Source organism: Dendropsophus ebraccatus, chromosome 12 (genome assembly GCF_027789765.1).
Source record: "Dendropsophus ebraccatus isolate aDenEbr1 chromosome 12, aDenEbr1.pat, whole genome shotgun sequence".
Taxonomy (NCBI): Eukaryota; Metazoa; Chordata; class Amphibia; order Anura; family Hylidae; genus Dendropsophus; species Dendropsophus ebraccatus.
The window spans coordinates 43,601,547-43,620,198 of record NC_091465.1 but is presented as its reverse complement, the minus strand read 5'-3'; the positions used below and the strand labels follow the sequence as shown (position 1 = coordinate 43,620,198).

At 41.7% G+C, this 18,652-nt stretch overlaps 1 protein-coding gene across 3 annotated transcripts in view; it reads right to left on the bottom strand.

Moving 5' to 3' along the window:
- LOC138768964 (uncharacterized) overlaps positions 1-16,575 on the bottom strand; it is a 29,794-nt gene extending 13,219 nt beyond the window's left edge. For all 3 annotated transcript variants that reach the window (XM_069947067.1, XM_069947068.1, XM_069947069.1), the window contains exons 1-10: positions 16,488-16,575; positions 16,269-16,378; positions 4,691-4,715; positions 3,421-3,439; positions 3,279-3,314; positions 2,990-3,028; positions 2,310-2,360; positions 2,089-2,142; positions 1,024-1,065; positions 128-178 (exon numbers count right to left, since the gene is read on the bottom strand). In XM_069947067.1, coding sequence (XP_069803168.1) covers positions 128-178; positions 1,024-1,065; positions 2,089-2,142; positions 2,310-2,360; positions 2,990-3,028; positions 3,279-3,314; positions 3,421-3,439; positions 4,691-4,715; positions 16,269-16,295 — 344 coding nt within the window. In that variant the 5' untranslated portion in view covers positions 16,296-16,378; positions 16,488-16,575. The remainder of the gene's footprint in view (positions 1-127; positions 179-1,023; positions 1,066-2,088; positions 2,143-2,309; positions 2,361-2,989; positions 3,029-3,278; positions 3,315-3,420; positions 3,440-4,690; positions 4,716-16,268; positions 16,379-16,487) is intronic.
- Between the last annotated feature and the right edge of the window lie 2,077 nt (positions 16,576-18,652).

The following is an 18,652-nucleotide window of genomic DNA, read 5'->3' as shown; positions in this document are numbered from 1 at the left end:
TAGATATATTATTACATGGAGACTTTAAGGAGTTTATAAGGCAAAGCAGTGACATAACATAATGGAGACATTATATCTACCCATACACAGCAGTATGATTACAGCTCTGCTCCTTCTTCATACTTACATGATAGTGTCCACACTAGGACTCCTCTGATGTACGGGGTAGTCGTAGTCTCTGTAGCAATAAACATGACTGTGGTTAGGATTGTGGACACTGTGTCCTATTTAAACATTACATTAAATTCCATATTAAATCTATTGCAAAGTGTCACTAAAATATGATCTTAAACTCCAAGATTTATTCCTCTTAAATTCTCGTTATGTATAGAGAACCTGTCATCACTTTTATGCTGCTTGAACCATAAATTATAGTGGTGATTCCCAGTGGCTTCTCCTGATTGATTTCTCCTAATACCTAAACAGGAAAAGATCTATCAATCAATAGAGAAGCATGTGGATCCTGCCCGGATGATTTATAGCTCGGGCAGCATGAACGTGATGGTTCTTTTTAATATTGACACACTATTGGCGCCATCATTATCAGTATTATCCATCTATTATAAAACAAGAAAAATATAGAAATAATACATATTATAGGGGTAATAGTCACCCCTGCAGGTGCAGCACATTTGCACAATAAGTGACATATAATAAATAAAACTTGCCTATAAGACTAGCCCTAAATATAAGAATTTATGCTGCTGGACACAATTTTAGGGGTACGTTCCCACAACGCCTTTCTCCTTCTTTTTTTTGTAATTAAAAAAAAGTCAGTTCCTTGATAATGACGGCCATCACTAACAATCATTAACAATATTAACGGCCTTCATTATCAAAAAACATAGCTGCAAGGTGAACCAGGAACAAAAGTCGCAAATTCTATTGTAAACAAACGACTGCACAACAATTTGACACTGATACCCAGGACTATATTCTTAATAATTCCCCCAACCCATTGTGTTTGAAGGAGATAAATCATCTTTAGTGGCGTTTACAATTTTTTTCCAATGATTTACTTACCCTTCCAGTTCGTCATCTCCAGTGTCTTCGGTGTCTTCAGTCCTGTTAGTTGCAGAATAGAAAAGATATTGAGAACCCAACAACAATAGACATTCATATACACTACTATAGTGCATGGGGCGCGGAGTATACAGGCAGGTTTCTTACCTTTATCCTCTGCATCTTTTTCACGTAATTTGTTGTTTAGTTCATATGCTGATGAGGTGATTTAGTGCCGGGACTACCACTATCAGTTACCAATACACCCTAGCCGACCCGCCCGTCCCTTCCAATGAATATTTATTCTGTGCTCTGCAGTGATGAGCGCCGGAGTGATGTCCCTGCACAGTCCTGGAATGAGAGTGGTAGTCCCATCACCAGTGCCACTAAACCACCTCATTATCATAGGGATTAAACAACAAACTACAGTGAAGACAGCACAAGATAAGGAACTTACCTTCATCCTCAGCCTCCTGTGCACTATATATATATATATATATATATATATATATATATAATATCAGCAGGTTAGATGCTTGTAACCTGCTGATAGTTTCCCTTTAACCACAAGAGAACTAAAGATTTAATTTAGTCAATTTGGGCCATCTAGAATAGAACACTATCTAGAATAGATATTCTAGATAGACATCTAGAATAGAACACTACACTATAGTTATATTACGAGCCCCCCCTGTCCCGTCCTGTCACCACTCCCCTCTCTATACTGGATGGTAATTTTGTGCATTAAAAAAAAAGGGCCCTATACACTATATACTTTGGTCAGCTATGCCTGACGCTGTAAGGTGTATGGGGTTCTCCCGAACAACCGCAACAGATGATGCTGGTGGTAATAAGGGTCGGGTGTGAAGGATAACCCCAAGGGAGAGATAAGCCGCTGTCAGAGCAGTCTGGCAACGGCTTAATCCTCCCCATAGAGAATACAGGAACGCTCGGCCATGCCAAAGATTCCTGTGTGTGGGGAGGATGGGCAGAGGGCAGAAAAGAAAACTGGCAGCTAAACACTCTTTCAGCCCTCACATATTGAAGGTATTTGGCCACATAAAATCATTGCCTTTTTTTGCTCACCGTGGGGTAATGATGATGTCCTCCTCCTCGACGTCCTCCTCTTCATCAACTTCCCTGTATATAATATAAGACAGCTCAAATACAAATATATAGTTATTATGGATATGAGATATGCAGAGACTTTGATGGGGAGGACAAAACCGTGACATAACATAACGGAGTTCTTACATCCACCCATAGACTGCAGCAGTATGATTTCAGCTCTGCTTCTTCTTACTTACCAGATGGTGTACAGACTTGGGCGCCATTGGTGTAGGGGGTACTTGTTTCCTCTGTAATAATAAACAGGTCGACAGGGATTAGGATTGGTGTCATTGTGTCCTGTTTTAAATTTACAGAAAATCTCATCTGTTGCAATGTCTCAATAAGATATGAGCTTCAACCCCAGGATTTATGTCTATTGAATTCCCATAAGGTATTAAAGGGGAATTATCAGCAGGTTAGACAAATCTAACCTGCTGACAGCCCCCTATAGCACCGGGGACGCTGAGGAGCAAGGTATGTGTATGTGTCTTACCTTCCTCCTCTGTGCCGTGTTTGTCGAGGTAAACTGTGCAGCCTTAGGAGCACTGCTGCGTCATCCGGCCTGCCCCCTCTAATGATACTCAATAGAGGGGATGGGCCTGATGGTGCTGCAGTGCTCCTAAGGGTGCTCGAAGTTAACCCTGACAAACAGCGCAAAACCGGCACAGAGGAGGAAGGTAAGACACACACCTTCCTCCTCAGCGTCCCCGGCGCTATAGGGGGCTGTCAGCAGGTTAGATTTGAATCCTGCATAGTTTGGGCAGCATGAATTTCATGTTTTTCTTTAATATGGATTCAAATCCTGGAAAATTCTGATGTCCATTTGCCCCCCCACCCCCCCAAATAAATAAATAAATAAAAGTGTTGTGATAGATACCTGTACACTCTCGGCGCATACTTCACTTCCATCAGCCATCTATTAGGAAAGAGGAAAAATATAGATATAATACATATTATAATGGTAACAGTCACTCCTGCAGGTGCCGCACATTTCTGCAGGACGTGATATGTAAAAAAATTTACCTAAGACTAGCAAACAAGCGATTGCACATAACTTTGCAACTTTTTGATAAGCCCAGGACTACTCTCTTTATAAATTTCCCTTATTGTATTTGAAGGCGATAAATCACCTCCAATGGCTTAATTATTTTCAATGATGTACTTACTCGAAGTCCGGTCCATCGTCCTCGGCATCTTCGTTCCTGTTAGTTGCAGAGTAGAGAAGGTAGTGAGAAGCCAATAACAATAGACGTCCATCTACACTATTACAGCAGGTTTCTACCATGTTTCTAGTAAAGATTTACTAACCTGGTTGCTGGTCTCCTAGCTGAAAAAAAGACACAAACATTATTATTAATAATAATAATAATTATTATTATTATTATTATTATTATTTATAGGAATGAAATAAGAAGTCACTCATCATGTTGGACAATGTGATCTACATAGCACAGTCTCATTGTACAGAGTCAGAATATGGTTATATATTAGTGTCTGCATTGTGGTGGTAAGACCAGACCCCTATGTAGTTCTATACAACCAATGATACATTGCCATAGAGCCCCATCCCCTTAGATCATGGATCATTAGATGTTGCTCGTCTCTTCATAGATCTGGTGCATTTAGATTGTGTGACTGGATGTCATGTTATTCTGGCTATGAGCCGTCATACATTTTTTAACCATTCATTTTTGACAAATGAAGATAAAATGGGAGAGAACAGGTGTATAATATATTGCCGCTCAGATGTAGGGACAGCAGGGAGTCACCTTCTATACCGGCAGGTCTGTGTGCAGGAGGCCTATGATGCTGGTGTCAAAAGTTATACAAGAATACACCACATCCTGCAGGGCATACAGCAGGTGATAAGTAATTCACTAATCTGTATAACTTTCTGGATGGGGAACCTTCAGCCCTCCAGCTGTTGCAGTACTACAATTCCCATCATGCCCTGATAACTAAAGCTTCTGCTGTCCAGGCATGATGGGACCTGTAATATTACAACAGCTGGAGGGCTGAAGGTTCCTCATTCCTGTTATAATAAGATGTTTTAAAAAATTGTGTGTTGGAATAAAAAAACAAACAAACAATTCTACAGTTTGTGTTTTTGACCTCAGCATCTGGGGAAATCTGCAATATGTAATGGGATACATGATAGATATGGGATACATGATAGGTATGGGATACATGATAGATATGGGGATACATGATAGATATGGGATACATGATAGATATGGGGTACATGATAGATATGGGGTACATGATAGATATGGGATACATGATAGATATGGGATACATGATAGATACGGAATATATGATAAATATGAGATACATGATAGATACGGAATATATGATAAATATGGGATACATGACAGATATAAAATACATGAAAGATATGGGATACATGATAGATACGGGATACATGATAGATATGGGATACATGATAGATATGGGATACATGATAGATACGGGATACATGATAGATATGGGATACATGATAGACATGGGATACATGTGTCTGTAGAAGGCGCTGAACATGAAATCCATGGAGATAGTGTTAGAGAATGACAGAACTCACCCATCAGGCTTCCATGTCCTGTGGCCTGAAATAGCAAATACAGAGAGTAAGCAGAGTATAGGAACACATGGCTGGGGATATTGGTATACAGCAGCCCATCTACTGTCAGCTCCTTTGCCATCTGGATTAAAGGGGTACTCCTGCAAAAATCTTTTTCTTTCAAATCAACTGGTTTGAGAAAGTTATACAGATTTGTAATTTGCCTCTATTTAAAAAATCTCCAGTCTTCGAGTAGTTATCAGCTGCCGTATGTCCTGCAAAAAAATTGTGTTTTCTTTTCAGTCTGACACAGTGCTTTCTGCTGCCATCTCTGTCCAAGACAGGAACTGTCCTGACCAGGAGAGGTTTCCTATGGGGATTTGCTGCTGCTCTGGACAGTTCCTGACATGGACAGGGGTGGCAGCAGAGAGCACTGTGTCAGACTGAAAAGAATACACCGCTATAGGACATACAGCAGCTGATAAGTATGGGAAGACTGAAGATTTTAAAATATATGAAAATTACAAATCTATAACTTTCTGACACCAGTTGATTTGAAAAAAAAAAAAAAAAAAGATTTTCGCCAGAGTACCCCTTTAAAGTGGGATATCCAGATGCTGGAACCTGTAAATGTAAGAAAAACCTGTTATCTGCTGAGCATCATATGTCCTTCTCTGTCCATCTAATCTATTGGATTGTATGTAGAAGCATCAGGGTGGGGGGAACAAAAAAGAAAAGTACTAACACCCTTCTGGATGGAATCTTTCCTCATGTCCTAAATATCTTGGATCTTTCCTTATATCCTAAAGTGTGATGATGATTATTATTTATTTTTAACCCCTAGATGACCCTGGACGTGCCATTACACCCTGGCCGACTGTCACCAGATGACCCTGGGCATACAGGTAAGTCCAGAATGTATATCCCGCTATGAAGCTTGTTATTATTAGTGTGACTGCGGAGGTCCCGATTGCTGTGCCGGACCGCCGGAGGTCTCTTACCTTCCTCTGTGTGGTCTGATCGTCGCTCTGTCCATTGAGTCTGCCACAGATAGGCTCAATGAGCAGATTGCTGACAATAATGAATAATGCTATGCCTATGGCACAGCAATGTACAGTATATGCAATCTAATGATTACACGTAAAAGTCCCCCAAGGAGACCCAATAAAAGTCCCCTCCCCCAATAAAAATTTTAATCACTGCCCATCCCATTATACAAATAAAACGTATAAAAGTAAATAAATAAATGAACATATTATATACCGTAGTACCGTGCATAATTGTCTAATCTAATAAACTATAACAATAGTCATCCCGTACGGTAAACGGCATAAATGAAAAGAGGGGGAAAAACGCCAGAATTGATGATTTTTTGTTACATTAAATATAGAAAATAATAATAAATCATTATTAAAACGTCCGATCTCGTAGTGCTCGTAGTACCATACTTACCATATTAAGCCATATAGTTACAGCAGTACCATACTAACCATATGAAGCCATATAGTTACCGCAGTACCGTACAGTACCCATAAAAAGCCATATAGTGCCCGCATTATTATACTACCCATATGAAGCTCTATCGTGCTCGCAGTGACATACTACCCATATGAGGCCACATAGTGCCAAAATGGTGTCATAGTCTCGTCTCACATTTGAAGCCATATAGTGCCTGCAGTAGCATAATGTACCCATATGAAGCCTTATAGTGCCCACATTACGATACTAACCATATGAAGCCACATAGTGCCTGTAGTGCCATACTGTACCCATATGAAGCTATATAGTGTCCACAGTGACATACTACTTATATGAAGCCATATAGCGCCCACAGTCACATTCTACCCATATGAAGCCAAACAGTGCCAAAAGGATTTCACAGTCTCCCATTTGAAGCCATATAGTGCCTGCAGTAACATACTTTACCCATATGAAGCCTTATAGTGCCCACAGTACCATACCCCATATCAAGCTATTTAGTGCCTGCAGTACCATAGTACCCATATGAAGCTACACAGTGCCCGCAGTACCATAATGAACCCATATGAGGCCATATAGTGCCCGCAGTGACATACTACCCATATGAGGCCATATAGTGCCAAAAGGGTGTCATAGTCTCCTATAGGAAGCCATATAGTGCCTGCAGTAGCATACTTTTCCAATATTGAGCCATATAGCGCCCACAGTACCATACTTTACCCATATGAAGCCATATAGTGTCCACAGTGACATACTACTATTGATATGAAGCCATACAGTGCCTGCAGTACCATACTTTACCCATATGAATCCATATAGCACCCGCAGTCACATTCTACCCATATGAAGCCAAACAGTGCCAAAAGGATTTCATAGTTTCCCATTTGAAGCCATATAGTGCCTGCAGAACCATTCTGTACCCATATGAAGCCATATAGTTCCCACAGTGACGTACTACCCATATGAAGCCATATAGGATGCCATAGTCTCCCATATGAAGCCATATAGTGCTAGCAGTACCATACAAGACCCAAAAGAAGCCATTTAGTGCCCGCATTACCATACTAACCAATGAAGCAATATAGTGCCCGCAGTATCATACTGTACCCATATGAAGCCATACAGTGGCCACAGTACCATAGTGTACCCATATGAAGCTATATAGTGCCCGTCTTACCATACTACCCATATGAAGCAACATAGTGCCCAGTTTTACTATACTACCCATATGAGGCCATATATTGCCTGCAGTACCATACAGTACCCATACGAAGCCATGCAGCGCCCGCATTACCATACCACCCATATAAAGCTATATATTACCCGCAGTACCATACTGTAGCCATTTGAGGCCATATAGTACCAAAAGGGTGTCACAGTCTCCCATATGAAGCCATATACTGCCTGCAGTACCTTACCCCATATAAAGCCATATAGTGCCCACAGAACCATACTTTACACATATGAAGCTATATATGGCTCGTAGTACCATACAGTGCCCATATGAAGCCATATAGTGCCCCCAATACCATACGGTACCCATATGAAGCCATATAGTGCACGAAGTACAATACTACCCATATGAAGCTATATAATGCCCACAGTACCATACAGTACCCATATGAAGCCATATAGTGCCAGCAGTGACATACTACCCATATGAGGCCATATAGAGCCAAAAGGGTGTCATAGTCTCCCATATGAAGCCATATAGTGCCCACAGTAGCATACTTTACCCATATATAGCAATATAGTTCCTGCCGTACCGTAATGTACCCATATGAAGCCATATAGTGTCTCCAGCACCATACAGTACCCATATGAAGCCATATAGTGCCCGCAGTACCATACAGTACCCATATGAAACCATATAGTGCCTGCAGTACCATACAGTACCCATATGAAGCCATATAGTGCACACAGTACCATAATGTACCCATATTAATCCATACAGTGCCCAAAATGACATACTACCCATAAGAAGCCACACAGTGTCAAAGGGTGTTATAGACTCCCATATGAAACCATATAGTGCCCACAGTACCATACCCCATATGAAGCCATATAGTGCCCACAGTACCATACTTTACCCATATGAAGCCATATAGTGCCTGCAGTGGCATACTGTACACATATGAGACCATATAGTGCCAAAAGGGTGTCATAGTCTCCCATATGAAACCATATAGTGCCTGCAGTAACAGACTATCCACATAAAACCATATAGTTCCCTCAGTACCGTACAGTACCCATGTGAAGCCATATAGTGCCCATAGTACCATACTACCCATATGAAGCCATATAGTGCCCGCAGTGACATACTACCCATATGAGGCCATATGGTGCCAAAGGGGTGTCATAGTCTCCCATATGAAGCCATATAGTGCCAATAGTACCATACTACCCATGTGAAGCCATATAGTGCCCGCAATAACATGCTACCCATGTGAAGCCATACTGTATATTGCCCACATTACCATACTACCCATATGAGGCCATATAGTACCAAAAGGGTGTCATAGTGTCCCACATGAAGCTATATAGTTCCTGCAGTAGCATAATGTACCTATAGGAAAATATATAGTGCCCACAGTACCATACAGTACCCATATGAAGCCATATAGTGCCCGCAGTACCATACAGTACCCATATAAAGTAATACAGTGCCTGTAGTGACATACTACCCATAAGAAGCCATATAGTGCCAAAGGGTGTTATAGACTCCCATATGAAGTCTTATAGTGCCCACAGTACCATATCCCATATGAAGCCATATAGTGTCCACAGTACCATATCCCATATGAAGCCATATAGTGTCCACAGTACCATACTGTACACATATGAGGCCATGTAGTGCCTGCAGTACCATAATGAACCCATATGAGGCCATATAGTGCCCGCAGTGACATACTACCCATATGAGGCCATATAGAGCCTGTAGTGACATACTACCCATATGAGGCCATATAGTGCCTGTAGTGACATACTACCCATATGAGGCCATATAGTGCCTGTAGTGACATACTACCCATATGAGGCCATATAGTGCCAAAAGGGTGTCATAGTCTCCTATATGAAGCCATATAGTGCCTGCAGTAGCATACTTTACTCATATATAGCCCTATAGTACCCACAGAGTACCACACTTTACCCATATGAATCCTTATAGTGCCCACAATACCTTACCCCATACAATGCCATATAGTGCTCGTAGTACCATACGGTACCAATATGAAGCCATACAGTGCCCACAGTACCATACTACCTATATGAAGCCACATAGTGCCAGCAGTACCATACTATCCACATAAAGCCATATAAAGACATACTACCCATAGGAAGCCATATAGTGCCTGCAGTAGCATACTTTTCCAATATTGAGCCTTATAGTGCCCAGAGTACCATACTTTACCCATATGAAGCCTTATAGTGTCCACAGTGACATACTACTTATATGAAGCCATATAGTGTCCCCAGTGACATACTACTTATATGAAGCCATACAGTGCCTGCAGTACCATACTTTACCCATATGAAGCCATATAGCACCCGCAGTCACATTCTACCTATATGAAGCCAAACAGTGCCAAAAGGATTTTATAGTCTTCCATTTGAAGCCATATAGTGCCTGCAGAACCATTCTGTACCCATATAAAGCCATATAGTTCCCGCAGTGACATAATACCCATATGAGGCCATATAGTGCCAAAAGGTTGTCATAATCTCCCATATGAAGCCATATAGTGCTTGCAGTACCATACAGTACCCATAAGAAGCCATTTAGTGCCCGCATAACCATACTAACCAATGAAGCAATATAGTGCCCCCAGTACCATACTGTACCCATATGAAGCCATACAGTGGCCACAGTACCATAGTGTACCCATATGAAGCTATATAGTGCCCGTCTTACCATACTACCCATATGAAGCAACATAGTGCCCAGTTTTACTATACTACCCATATGAGGCCATATATTGCCTGCAGTACCATACAGTACCCATACGAAGCCATGCAGCGCCCGCATTACCATACCACCCATATAAAGCTATATATTACCCGCAGTACCATACTGTAGCCATTTGAGGCCATATAGTACCAAAAGGGTGTCACAGTCTCCCATATGAAGCCATATACTGCCTGCAGTACCTTACCCCATATAAAGCCATATAGTGCCCACAGAACCATACTTTACACATATGAAGCTATATATTGCTCGTAGTACCATACAGTGCCCATATGAAGCCATATAGTGTCCCCAATACCATACGGTACCCATATGAAGCCATATAGTGCCCGAAGTACAATACTACCCATATGAAGCTATATAATGCCCACAGTACCATATAGTACCCATATGAAGCCATATAGTGCCAGCAGTGACATACTACCCATATGAGGCCATATAGAGCCAAAAGGGTGTCATAGTCTCCCATATGAAGCCATATAGTGCCCACAGTAGCATACTTTACCCATATATAGCCATATAGTTCCCGCCGTACCGTAATGTACCCATATGAAGCCATATAGTGTCTCGAGCACCATACAGTACCCATATAAAGCCATATAGTGCCCGCAGTACCATACAGTACCCATATGAAGCCATATAGTGCACGCAGTACCATAATGTACCCATATTAATCCATACAGTGCCCAAAGTGACATACTACCCATAAGAAGCCACACAGTGCCAAAGGGTGTTATAGACTCCCATATGAAACCATATAGTGCCCACAGTACCATACCCCATATGAAGCCATATAGTGCCCACAGTACCATACTTTACCCATATAAAGCCATATAGTGCCCGCAGTGACATACTACCCATATGAGGCCATATAGTGCCAGAAGGGTGTCATAGTCTCCCATATGAAACCATGTAGTGCCTGAAGTAACATAATATCCACATAAAACCATATAGTGCCCTCAGTACCGTACAGTACCCATGTGAAGCCATATAGTGCCCGCAATAACATACTACCCATGTGAAGCCATATATTGCCCACATTACCATACTACCCATATGAAGCCATATAGTGCCTGCAATAACATACTACCCATATGAAGCCATATAGAACCAAAAGGGTGTCATAGTCTCCCACATGAAGCTGTATAGTTCCTGCAGTAGCATAATGTACCTATAGGAAAATATATAGTGCCCACAGTACCATACTTTACCCATATGAAGCCATATAGTGCCCACAGTACCATACAGTACCCATATGAAGTCATACAGTGCCTGTAGTGACATACTACCCATAAGAAGCCATATAGTGCTAAAGGGTGTTATAGACTCCTATATGAAGTCTTATAGTGCCCACAGTACATATCCCGTATGAAGCCATATAGTGCCCACAGTACCATACTTTACCCATATGAAGCCATATATTGCTCACAGTAACATATAATACCCATATGAAGCCATATAGTGCCCGCAGTACCATGCAGTACCCATATAAAGTCATATAGTGCCCGCAGTACCATACAGTACTCATATGAATCCATATAGTGCACGCAGTACCATAATGTACCCATATTAATCCATACAGTGCCCAAAGTGACATACTACCCACAAGAAGCCACACAGTGCCAAAGGGTGTTATAGACTCCCATATGAAACCATATAGTGCCCACAGTACCATACTTTACCCATATGAAGCCATATAGTGCCCGCAGTGACATACTACCCATATGAGGCCAAAAGGGTGTCATAGTCTCCCTTATGAAGCCATATAGTGTCTGCAGTACCCATATGAAGCCATATAGTGCCCGCAATAACATACTACCCATATGAAGCCATATACTGCCCTCAGTGACATACTACCCATATGAGGGTGTCATAGTCTCCCACATGAAGCTATATAGTTCCTGCAGTAGCATAATGTACCTATAGGAAAATATATAGTGACCACAGTACCATACTTTACCCATATGAAGCCATATAGTGCCCGCAGTACCATACAGTACCCATATGAAGCCATATAGTGCACGCAGTACCATAATGTACCCATATTAATCCATATAGTGCCCAAAGTGACATACTACCCATAAGAAGCCACACAGTGCCAAAGGGTGTTATAGACTCCCATATGAAACCATATAGTGCCCACAGTACCATACCCCATATGAAGCCATATAGTGCCCACAGTACTATCCTTTACCCATATGAAGCCATGTAGTGCTCGTAGTACCATACAGTACCCAAATGAAGCCATATAGTGCCACATTACCATACTAAACATATGAAGACATATAGTGCCCACATTACCATACTAACCATATGAAGTCATATAGTGCCACATTACCATACTAACCATATGAAGCCATATAGTGCCCGCAGTACCATACCACTCATACGAAGCCATAAAGTGCCTGCAGTACCATACTGTACCCATATGAGGCCATATAGTGCCCATAGTACCATACCGTACACATATGAAGCCATATAGTGTCCCTAGTACAATACGGTACCCATATAAAGCCATATAGTGTCTGCAGTACTATCCTTTACCCATATGAAGCCATGTAGTGCTCGTAGTACCATACAGTACCCATATGAAGCCATATAGTCCCCACAATACCATACCTTGCCCATATGAAACCATATAGTGCCCACAGTACCTTACAGTACCCATATGAACCATACGATACCCACATAAGGCCATATAGTACCAAAAGGGTGACATAGTCTCCCATATGAAGCCATATAGTGCCAGCAGTACCCAACAGTACCCATGTGAAGCCATATAGTGCCTGAAGTGACATACTACCCATAAGAAGCCAAATAGTGCCAAAGGGTGTTATAGACTCCCATATGAAACCATATAGTGCCTGCAGTACCATACCCCATATGAAACCATATAGTGCCCACAGTACCATACTACCCGTATGAAGCCATATAGTGCCTGCAGTGGCATACTGTACCCATATAAAGCCATATAGTGCCTGCAGTGGCATACTGTACCCATATGAGGCCATATAGTGCCTGTAGTGACATACTATTCATATGAGGCCATATAGTGCCAAAAGGGTGTCACAGTCTCCTATATGAAGCCATATAGTGCCCACAGTACCATACAGTACTCATATGAAGCCATATAGTGCCCACATTACTATACTTACCATATGAAGCCATATAGTGCCCGCAGTACCACACTGTGCCCATATGAGGCCATATAATGCCCTCAGTAACTACAGACATGAAGCCTTATAGTGCCAAAATGATGTCATAGTCTCCCATGTTAAGCCATATAAAGCTCCTAGTACCATATGGTACCCATATGAAGCCATATAGTGCCGCTGTACCATACTACCTATATGAAGCCATATAGTGCCTGCAGTTCCATACTACCCATTTAAAACCGTATACTGCCCACAGTACCATACTGTACCCTTATGAAGCCACATAGTGCCCGCAGTATCATATCGTACCCATATGATGCCATATAGTGACTGCATTACCATACTATCCCTATTTAGCCATATAGTGCCCACATTACCACACTATCCATATGAAGCCATATAGTGCCCACATTACCACACTATCCATATGAAGCCATATAGTGCCCACAGTACCATACTTTGAAGCCTTAGCGTTCCAACACTTGTTTGTTCAGAACCAAATGATGTGATATCATCCCCAGAGTGTCACACTTTACCAATACAAAACCATTCAGTGCCCAGTGTCATACTTTATTCATATAAAGCCATAAGGTGCCATCACTGGACTACTTACAATAGTGTCCATATAGTGCCAACCAGTGCTCAGAGGGACTATACCTTTCTCACAGCTGAGGTTTTGTTACACTTGAACCCAGTTAACAATCCTCTGTGGACAATAATTTACAATGAATCAGGGTCGTCCAGCCTGGGTACAACTGTAACAAAACCTCAGCTGTTAGAAGGATCAGATCAGTGCAGGTTTTCAGTTATGCCAGGCGGGGCACTCTGCCGTGCTGGGCGGGGGGGGGGGGGGGGGAGCTCCTCTGTCGTGTTGGGGTGGGCGCGGCGCTCTGACATGTCGGCGTCCCTGCACACACAGCAAACCAACCTGTGCAGCACTCACGGCTCAAATGGGGAGAGTGTGAAAATACCGCAAATGCCGTCCTGGCAAAGCTGAGGTTGGTTACCCGATGCCAGAGACGGTATCAGTATTTTCATAGTATATCGTGTTTCCTTTTGCTTTTGAACAATGTATCATCTGTAGTGATGACAAATCTCCCCAAACAACAGATAGACAATGTTATATGTGGCTGATAGCAGAGAGTAATAGCACTGTCCACCTCAGAGTATATAGTTTATACTCCTGGATGGATAAGTGACTATATAATTCCAGAAGTGACTATAGTCACTGGGGTATTACAGTCATACTATATGTGCCCCTTATTACTTATTCCCCCAGCTCAGTCTGTTACCAGTAGGTTATCCAGGAGGAGAGAAAGCAGCTACTTTCTTCCAGAACAAACCACCCTGTAAGGAGGTGGTAATAGCCACATAATAAGGACACATACAGTACGAATAGTAATACCCCAGTGACCATAGGCTGTTTTGGAATTATATAGTCTCTCATTTACTCAGTGGTATAAACTATATACTCTGGGGTAGAGAGCTATTACTCTCTGCTATCAGCCACATACGGCATTATCCCTCTGATGTCTGCAGACATGTGAATCCGTCACCACAGAGGATACTTAGTTGCTTACAACCTTTACAGAAATCATAGAATAAGGTTTGTATTCCAGGCTGGACTTGTTAGGAGGCGGGGTTGAGCGACTGAAGTGCCACTGAAGCATCTTGGCCCCGCCTCCTTGACAATTCAGCTCCAAATAAAACCCTATTTTAAGACTCCTGCAAAGGCTGTGAGCTCCAGAAAAGGCAGCGGTCCTGTTATTGCAGCATTATCTGTCTGCGGCTCATAGTCTACAGATGGGCCGATTCACTTCACAACAAAACTTTTATTATTCTCCAGATCCAGAAATTCAGCCCTCTGTGATCCTGTCACCAATAAACCTTCCTGCTCAGGATATAATCAGGTTTTCTTCTCTTGTCATTTACACTAACTATTCTCTGTTCACTTTACTGCCCTGACATCACATTGTAGCTGCTGCTCCAGATATACAATCATCACATGTTACTACAGTGTAAGGCCGGGTTCACACAACGTAAGTTGTGTAATAATCATGGCCGTTGTTTCACATCGACAACAACGGTTGTGATTAATACACAACTTACGTGCACTGCAGTTAGAGGGAATCCCGGCCGGAGTGTATACACATAGGGGGAGATTTATCAAACTGGCTCAGTTGCCCCTAGCAACCAATCAGATTCCACCTTTCATTTTCCAAAGAATCTGTGAGGAATGAAAGGTGGAATCTGATTGGTTGCTAGGGGCAACTGAGCCAGTTTCACTTTACACCATGTTTGATAAATCTCCCCCATAGTATACACTCCGGGATCCCTAGCGGCCACATGAAAAACTGTCATGTCAGTTTTGTGCAGCCGCTATTCATTAAATAGCAGTCGCACAAGCCTGACAGGTCACACAATGGAGACTGAGGGTCCGGCCAATGTGTTCTATGGTAAATTGAATTCACGTATTTAGCACAAATGAAGATCAGTCTGCCGGTACTGAAGTACCGGCCGGGATGATCTTCACTAACACCGGCCGTTCTGTGACACTGCCAGGTCACAGAACGGCCGGTGTTTCACGTTGTGTGAACATAGCCTAACTCTGCATTAGCGCTTAGTCCAGGTTCATGCCTCATGTTTTCTATGTGCTTTCCCTTTATATCTATGCCTTGTGCGGATATATATCTGGTAAGAGCACATAACACACACAGTGCATGAGCCCGGCCATGGAGCCTGCACCATCCAGCAGCTGCCCATGCTCCAGCTCAGCCCCGCCCCCTGCAGGAACATGGAGGAGTGACAGTTGGATAATCTACAGAAATGGTGCAGGCTGGGGAATATGTGACCTATAATAAGGTATTATACAGCCCAGGGTACACAGGGATAGGCTGCAATTACCTGGATTATTCTGGGGACTAAGGGACAGTGTGAGATTAGCTAAATCCCCTCTCTCCCTCCCTAATTCTGTATGGGAGGGTAAATTGTCACTCACAGTTGGTAATATAAGTGATTGGCCCATATTCGGTAGGGTCCAAACCACGTCGCTCCTCTCCGCCGTCCGCTGTAGATCCTGGTCTGTCGCAATCCTCACGAATCCGTCGCCTGAAAATAACAGAAGAAACATTAGATAGGGAAAATGTAACAATAAAATGTAAAAATATGTGAAAAATGACAAAAATAAACAGGGGTCAATGAGAGAGAGCATACTTACAGTCCAACTCCTACAAATCCTCCAGATGAAGGTCCGGTCCAATCCGGTTGGTTGCTAGGCATCCAAGTTTCCAGCATGATGTCACTCCATTTAAAGTGGTACCGCCCATATAATGCCATATCACTGAAATACACAGATACACTGGAAATAAGAAGTGGGAATCAAAGTAAACAAAAAGTATAATAAATATTTGTTTATTTTTATATATTTTATTTCATAATTATGACTATTGGCATGAAATAATCACTTGTTGCCAGGACTAATATATACATATATACAATATAGATCTGTGCTAGCAGCTGCTGTATTTAATATGGTTTATACTATAATATGATGATATTATTCTCACCAAACAATTATATTTAGTAAAAATGTAGACCCCTCCTGTAAGAATAGTTTCTGTAATAAATATCATTATTGTTTTTATTAATATTTGTGTTTATGATCAATTAATAAAGGAAAACAATTAAAGGTTTTGTGTTTCTGTTGAACTTGACTCCATGTACAAGTACTCCAAAAGGCTTGTATCATATATTGCTCCATTATGTGTATGAGAATTGCGCTGTATACATTCTTTCTTGCTGTTTATAAGACTACACCATTGGTGTTTCATATACCGGATGATATTAACCCCTTAAGGACAGAGACAAATTTTATGAATATGACCTGTGTCACTTTATTCATTAATAACTTGGGAATGCTTTTACCTATCCGGCTGATTCTGAGATTGTTTTCTCGTGACATATGGTACTTCACATTTCTCATAAAGTGGAGTCGATACTTATAACAAATCTTTATAAAAAAAAAAAAATAAATAACGTGAAAAATTGTGAAAAAATGCATTTTTCCAACTTTGAAACTTTTCTGCTTATACAGAAAATGGTTATGCCACACAAATTATTTACTAAATAGCATTAGCAATATGTCTACTTTATGTTGGCGGTATTTATTAAACTACCTTTCATTTTTTTTAGACAACAGGAAGCTTAAAACATTAGCAGCAATTTTCCAAATTTTCTGTAAAATTTCAAAATTAGATATTTTTAGGGAACTGTTCAGGTCCCAAGTGTATTTGAGGGGACTGTATGTTATAAAGCCCCACAAAGCACCTCATTTCAAAAACTGCACCCCCCAAACTCTGCAAACGCACCTCCAGAACGTTTTTTAACCCTTTAGGAGAGTCACAGAAATAAAAGCTTAGTGTGTAAAAAATTTGAAAATTTTTCATAATTATAAACCTATTACCAGAGAAATGCACCCCAATATTTATTGCCCTGTTTCTGCAGTTTATAGAAATAGCGCAATAGGGCCACATATGGGGTATTTGACGCAACCACAAGCCTCAGATATAAGGGAGTGCCTAGTGAATTTCAATGGCTCCGTTATATTTGGTAATTTCTGACTGTACTACTTCAGCTTGGCAGAGGCTCTGGGGTGCCAAAACCTAAAAACACGCCTAAAGGGACACCATTTAGAAAACTACACCCCTCAAGGAATGTAACAAGGGGTGCGGTGAGCATCTGGACCTTACAGCTGCTTCACAGATTTTAAGAACAATGTGGCGTAAAAAGGAAAAATTAAATTTTTTAAACTAAAACGTTGTTCTAGCCTTCATTTTTCATTTTTACAAGGGGATAAAAGAAAAAAACAACAACAAACGTGTAGCGCAGTTTCTCCCGAGTACGGAAATACCCCACATGTGGACATAAAGTGCCAAGTGGGCGCAGGATGAGCCTCCAAAGGGAAAGAGCGCCAATTGGCTTTTGGAAGCTGGATTTCACTGGAATGGATTTCAAGGGCCATGTCGCATTTACAGAGCCCTCGTGCTGCCAAAACCCTGGAAACCCCCCACAAGTGACCCCATTCTGGGAACTACACCCCTCATGGAATCTAACAAGGGGTGCAGTGAGCATATGGACCCCACTGGTGACGGGCACAAATGTCGAACAATGTGACGTCAAAGGGAAAATTTTCATTTTTTCACATTCACGCCACAATTCTGCCCGTAATTAAGGGGTCCATATCCTCACTGTACCCCTTGTTAGATTCCTTGAGGGGTGTAGTTTCCAGAATGGGGTCACTTGTGCGGGGTTTCTACTGTCTTGGCAGCACGAGGGCTCTGTAAATGCGACATGACGTTCATCATCCTTTCTGGCCAAATCCAG